The sequence below is a fragment of the Alligator sinensis genome, unplaced genomic scaffold, assembly GCF_000455745.1.
Source record: "Alligator sinensis unplaced genomic scaffold, ASM45574v1 scaffold927_1, whole genome shotgun sequence".
In the NCBI taxonomy this organism is placed as follows: domain Eukaryota; kingdom Metazoa; phylum Chordata; order Crocodylia; family Alligatoridae; genus Alligator; species Alligator sinensis.
The window spans coordinates 1,443,862-1,450,957 of record NW_005842155.1 but is presented as its reverse complement, the minus strand read 5'-3'; the positions used below and the strand labels follow the sequence as shown (position 1 = coordinate 1,450,957).

Sequence of the window (7,096 nt, the reverse complement as noted above, 5' to 3'; positions counted from 1 at the left end):
CATGCATGAGCCGCAACTCCATCCTGCCCCAGCTGGGCAGCGCCTGCTCCAGCGCCAGCCCCAGCCCCAGCCCATTCCTCACTGCAGGGGCCTTGATCTGCCTCCCCCACACCCCTTTCCTCCCCCCTCCCCTCCCACCACAACAGACTTACCAGCTGGATGCAGCTCTCCAAGTTGTGGGGCTGTGCTCCTCGCTGCCTACGTGCTGTGCTGTGACTGCGTGCATGCACGGGGCATTTGTCGGCTGCATTATCGGCCACATCAGGCAAAAAAAAGCCAATTTCTGATACTCTCAATTTTCTTTATATTGGTGCCGATTCGATATCAGACCAATGTGTTGGTGCACCTCTATTATTTTTATTTCATCTTTTCCAAACAGCACAATCCATAAATCCCTGTGTTCCAGACATGACTGGCTATTTCACATATCATGCTCAGCACTAGCAGCTTAAGTTCTTCTATTCCTAGGTAACAGCCTAGTCTCTTTCTATTAGTATAGAACTATTTCAGTTCTTTCTTATTAACCAAACAGTTTCCTAGTTGGATACACACAAAGTCCTTTCACTAAGTATACTGAGTTGTGAATATTAGTAGGTCCCCAGTGCTGGCCCTGGACAGGCTCCTCTGCCTGGGTCTCACCACCTGTCTCACCAGCAGAGACCTCATGTTCCCTGTTTAAAAATTGCAAATTCTCTGATAAGAAACCCAAATTCTCTCATTAAAATACCCCAAATCTGTGTTCTTTCACTATTAAAATGAAACACCACTATACATAGAGAGATCATGTATAGATGAAATAAAACCAAGATGAAATAAAAATAATAGAGGTGCACCAACACATTGATCATGATATATTTACAATAGGGCTTGCAGGCCAAGCCCTATGAGGAGAGACTCGGGCACCTGGACCTCTTCAGCCTCCGCAAGAGAAGGTTGAGAGGCGACCTTGTGGCTGCCTATAAGTTCATCACGGGGGCACAGAAGGGAATTAGTGAGGCTTTACTCACCAAGGTGCCCCCAGGGGTTACAAGAAATAATGGCCACAAGCTAGCAAAGAGCAGATTTAGACTGGACATTAGGAAGAACTTCTTCACAGTTAGAGTAGCCAAGGTCTGGAATGGGCTCCCAAGGGAGGTGGTGCTCTCTCCTACCCTGGGGGTCTTCAAGAGGAGGTTAGACAGGCATCTAGCTGGGGTCATCTAGACCCAGCACTCTTTCCTGCCTATGCAAGGGGTCGGACTCGATGATCTATTGAGGTCCCTTCCGACCCTAACATCTATGAATCTATGAATCAGTCGGGCAATGTTTCATTGATATATTTACAAGTTTAAATTAATTTGGAAGCCTACCAGTGCCTCTATCATCATAATAAAATGGATTCTAGATATCTATACACTTTGGAATTTACTTTTGGGTTATTTATCATCAAAAAATAAAGATCTGTGCCTATTCCCTTCACTCACCGGGATGTGCGGTGCTGAGCAGCACTGATATGCCAGTACCCTGCCCCTGCTCTTGCCCCTCACTCTCAACCAACAGCTCCCTGCACCTCCCAGTCCTCTCACTCCTGACCTGCAGCCCCTGCCTGCCTCCACTAGTTTTCTCCCAGCCACAGCTCTGTCCCAGCACCAGGATGAGAGTCCAGTGGAAGCTGTCCTACCCACTGCTTTGTGGCTCTGAGCAGTGCCAGACCTTGCCGTTCTGCTCCCTGCCCAATGCTGTCCCTAGAAAGTCCTCGACTGGGAATCAGGGACTAAGGAGGCTCTGTCCTCCCAGACCAGCCACCACGGGCGGGCCCGGGGGGGGGGGGGGGGTGTTAATTCTGGCTCTGGAGGCCTCTCCTACCCGGAGTGCTCCCCCACCCCAAATCCCCATCTCTTTCACACACCTCTGCTGCCACCTCTACCCCTCCCCCCAGCCCATCACACCCTCCAAGTGATTCCTGGGACCAGGAGCACCCCCAGGCTGGGGCTGCGTGTCCCAGCACTGGTGAGGGCAGCCAGCAGGTCTTGTCCCATACCATGAAGAGGCACTACTTCACAGTCAGAGTGGCTAGAATCTGGAACAAACTTCCAAGGGATGTGGTGCTCACTCCTACCCTGGGGGTCTTTAAAAGGAGGCTAGACAACCGCCTAGCCGGGGTCGTTTGACCCCAGCATTCTTTCCTGCCCATGGCAGGGGGTCGGACTTGATGATCTGCTTAGGTCCCTTCCGACCCTACCAACTATACCATGTGGCCAGCTGGGCACGCAGGGTGTGAGATTTTTGGGAGGGACATGGGGGGAGTTTGTGGCTGGGTATGTTGGTGAGGGGGTTGTGGGGCTGGTTGGGGGTGTGGGGCTTGTGAGTGGATTGTGGGGGGGGGGGCAGGTTCCTCACCCCCTGCAGGACTCACAGTACTCCCTCCACACACAGCTCACCAACTTCCCCCCAGCATGGCACACAGCCCCCATGCAGCATCAGCAACCATTGGGTGCTCAGGGCCTGGTGCTGGCAGAGCCCCAGACCCAGTGCCTCAGACCCAGTGCCACCTGTGCTGCTTGTTGCAGGCCTGGCCTGGGGCTGTGCACCTTTGGGCAGGACCATGCCATTTTTGTTGTCACCTAGGGTTCTGGCACCACTTGCAAGGGTCGGCGCGTTGTGCCAGGCTGGGTCCTGCCTCCAAGTGCCCTGCATTCCGTCAGGCTGGGCCGGTTCCATGGAAGCAGAACCTGGCCCAGCATGATGCATGGCCCCTGTGAGTGATGCTGGGCCCCCAGTGACAGTCAGAGCAGCCTGGGCCTGCCTAAAGGCGCCTGGCCCCATGCGATGTGGTGCATGCGGCGCCGGGTGGCTGGGGCTGTGCCACACTGCACTGTGCCACGGTCGGGTTCTGCCAGGAGGGTCCCGAGTGATCTGATTGCCACTGCTGCTGCAGGGGGGGGCTGTGGCCTGTGCAGGTAGGTGGAGGACCCACTCCTCCCAAGCAGCCCACCACTCACACACAGTCACCCACCTCCTCACAGCCACGTCCCCCCTCCCCCAGGTAAGTAGGGACTGGATGTCCCTACTTACCTAGGACAGAGCCTGGTCCAGGACACGCTACAGCCTGCACTACTCCAGTTTGCCCCACACACTAAGGCAGCGTGCTGATGCACCAGGGCAAAGGGCAGCCATAGAGATGCTCTGGCCACCTGCTAGAGCGTCTCTTTGGAGGACCCTACCTCTGGTTGCTTCATGGCATGCTACAAGAGCCTGTCTTGCCCCACTTTTTTTCTGCAGGTTTTTTTTTTTTATTGATACTTGGAGGTATCAAATTTAGAGCCTGCACTGCAAATATGCAGCGTGGGGAACATTTTTTTGTTCCCAGTGTGCCTCTTGCAGCATCTCAAACTGCTTTGAGATGCCTCAAGAGGCACGTGTGTGCTCGTCTGGATGTGCTCCTACTGGCCAGATGAACATTTGAAACAAGAACTTACAGCTTTGTTTAGGCCTATTTATACTACTCTCCACATGGTTTTGCTTCTCTCCCTAATTCTTTGTAATTGCTTTGGGGATCTTGCATGCCGGTGTTGCTTTGTTAACTACTGTTATGCTTGCATTATTGCTTTTACAAAAATGTTTTGGCTGACGTCAGGACACAATTTTTCCTTAGTTGGTTTTAGTGCAATATTTGCCATTTTTTTTTACTTATTCATTCAGGAATTATTTTTATCTTTGGGCAGCATGAAGGAAGATATTCTTTTCCATTATAGAAACAGGCCTTTAACAGCCTATAAGAACCTAAGATTCATTTTTGTTTGAGCATTACTTTTCATGCTGTCAGTAACTCCAATAAATACAGACACATCACATTCAGAGGGAAATATTATTTCCACTTTTAGAGCAGCCTGGAAAAAGCTCAAATACCATGATGATACGATTGCCTAGATAAAATGAGAGACCTTCAGATACAGCTTGCTCAGCCTGAGAGAGATAGCCTCACTGATCTTATCTGGTTGAGAACACAAAAAACTGGAAAGAGTCCTAATGACTGGATGTTCAAACTGGAGATAAAATGAGTTGAAGGGGTTAAGACCTCTTCAGTTATAGTAGGGATACAAGAGAAATCCCATCCCCAACAATGCATCCAAGACTGTGCTTCTACTACAACATATCATCTTCTACCAGCAATAATCTAGGACCTATTCTTAAAATCTGAATTACCAGTAGGCAACAGCATGCCAGCAAGGTTTCATGTATAGCTAATGTAAAATGTTCTATTTAAACCACTTTACCTGATTACAGAGAGTTTGGCCCAAGCCTGTTCTGGCTGCAGAGCTAAGGTATATAACAGGTTGCTTGTTATATAACACATTAAAACCTTCTACAGTATAGTCTTCATAGCGTGAGTGAATAACAAGCCGACAGATTTTTAATAGACCTTCACGATCATCTTCATGATAGTAAGCTGATCCATTTTCATATCTGTAGAAAAAAAACCTACTTATTAAATGTATACCAACAGAAGCTGTGTCAGTTTACTGAGAAGTTAAAGGGCTTATGTAAAGACTCTAAAAAGCCTGTCAGTATTATCATGCACATAATGGGCACATCTACGCAAGACACTGAATGCACATTCAACTAATTCTGCTGCGCATTAGCATGACTGGCAAAAACCGTGCTAATGCACAGTAAATAGTTTAATGCGCATGAAGCATCACTAACAAAAACATTAATTTGTGCTAATGCGCAGTAGCGCCAATTACAGTGCATTAAGTTTAGCACCTAGTCAGTACTTTCGACTGATCTCCCTTTTCAACGAATCTTGTATTCCTTTGATAGAAAAAAAAAAACAAATGTCCCTGGACTAGATTAGGGAGAAAGATCAAATTATAGCTGTAAAATTGGAATTCAAGAATGCCTGTTTGGTTTCTATTCTTGGCTCAGTTTAATTTCCAAGTTATGACCTGGGGTTGAATATAGCTTCCAATTTTAATGTCAGCTAGAACATACTAGAATTTACCAGCACTTGGGTCCTTTTGTTTCAGATGCTGCTTAAGAGGATTAGGAAATCCTGACTGTCCTTGGCCAGGTTACTTAGCCTTTTTGCATTTCAGTTTTTCACTGGGTGCGTCTACACGTTCAGTAATGTGCTATAATTACGGCGCATTAAGTAGAGTACCTGTGGTTACTACAGGTTAGTCCCACAGGTACTAAAACTTAATGTGCTGTAATTATGCCGCATTAATGAACGCGTAGATGCATCCAATGAAAAACTGAAACAGAAAAAGGCTACATAACATGGCCAAGGACAGTCAGGATTTCCTAATCCTTTTAAGTAGCATTTGAAACAAAAGGACCTAAGTGCTGGTAAATTCTAGTATGTTCTAGCTGACATTAAAATTGGAAGCTATATTCAACCCCAGGTCATAACTTGGAAATTAAACTGAGCCAAGAATAGAAACCAAACAGGCATTCTTGAATTCCAATTTTACAGCTATAATTTGATCTTTCTCCCTAATCTAGTCCAGGGATATGTTTTTTTTCTATCAAAGGAATACAAGATTCATTGGATGACAGTTCTACTAAAATCAGGGAAACTATCTGGGGAGCTTACAAGAGGGTAAAAGGACAAAGATAAAAGAAATGAAAGTAAACACTACTGAGCCAACTGAGATTAGTAACTCTGGGAGTCTACTTTATAAACCTTTTAAAATTCATAGATTCCACGAACTAGACAAGGGAACTAAAGCAACAAAACCACTCTTTAAAAGCCACAAAGCTTTCCAAAAGTATTTTCCCTCATACAAAAAAGCACTAAAGTGAAACAATTTTCGCAGAACACACTGCAGAGCTGGAAACATTGGAGAACCCTAAGGATTTTGTCTTCATTAAAAACTGTAAAAGGCTTCAATTCTGTATGATTCATATGCTCCAAGATTCTGAATTATTACTCCACGAGAAGAATGTAATAAGATGAATTGCCTAAGCACCAGCCAGTAAGATTTAACACACGGTACCCAAGATTACTCATGTACTATTTTCACACACCTTGCAATACAAACAGACCGCCAACTAGTACAATTTATTCAAAATACTGCAAACTCAACTGCCAAGAAAGTTTTAAATTACATGAGTTACATAAATAGATCAAAGTTTCTTCAAGGAAATCTTTCCTGTCAGTTCATGTGTTGTTATTCATCAGAATCAAGAAATTCAGCTTCTGTTATGAGTATACCAACATATAAAAGACAAGGAGCAAGAACAGTGTAATTAGACTGCTGTAAAAGTATGGCACTTCCAGCACAAAAAGGTCTATTTATAGGCAACTAACTAAAGCAAGGGGACTACAGCAATAGAAGTAAAACAGATCTGGATTTAAGTGGTGGATTTTGGCTTCATCATGTCTTCCAACTATCTCGGGGAGGGATAGATTGGGAATCAATCCATGAGTTCAAACTTACATTTTTAAAGTCCTGAAGCATCTAGGATACCAAACCAAATAATTTTTGCTGAGTGACATTTTATCATACTAGAAACCATGAAATCTTACTGTAGCTAAACTACAAAGCAAGCAATTAAAAACATAGTGCAAAAAATACTTTAAAACACTCTCAAAGGTCCTTTGGGATATACCACTCAAGCAGAGTTGTAAAATGAAATATGCCAACTTGCTTCACACAGGACCCCAGTTCCATATTCTAGAATCTGTTCACATTTAATATGGAATTATTGCCGAAATGAATACTAGGTGTCAGAATGAAACCAGTTTCTCCTCATACTGTATGAATTAAGAGCTGCCAACATGTAAAAACAAAATGTCAAACTCTGCTCCTCATTTTTAAGTCCTATAATCTACTTTCATGGTAATACAAAAAGTTTCATAAACTCAAAATCAGAGAATAAATACAAATCATGAAACCTTACTGCAGCTAAATACAAACCTTATTGCCGTAAATACAAATAGTAATCATCTGTTCTCACTCCTAGAGAGTACTGATTATACTAGCCCTACAGAAGGTGGATTGTTTAAAGTTACAACTTATTCACATCATCTCCAGATGGTAAATGAAGGCTTGTTTTAAATAATGAATCGTGGACTTTGTCAGTTTCAGTTATTTCTGTTACCTCTTCA

The 7,096-nt window shown here is 44.7% G+C and overlaps 1 protein-coding gene across 4 annotated transcripts in view; it reads right to left on the bottom strand.

The window, feature by feature from the left end:
* PDXDC1 (pyridoxal dependent decarboxylase domain containing 1) overlaps positions 1 to 7,096 on the bottom strand; it is a 53,423-nt gene that overhangs the window by 29,350 nt on the left and 16,977 nt on the right. For all 4 annotated transcript variants that reach the window (XR_003094511.1, XM_025206431.1, XM_025206430.1 and 1 more), the window contains one exon: positions 4,257 to 4,446. Coding sequence is in view for 3 of the 4 variants with exons in the window: in XM_025206431.1 (XP_025062216.1) it covers positions 4,257 to 4,446 (190 nt within the window). In the remaining variant the exon portion in view is untranslated. The remainder of the gene's footprint in view (positions 1 to 4,256; positions 4,447 to 7,096) is intronic.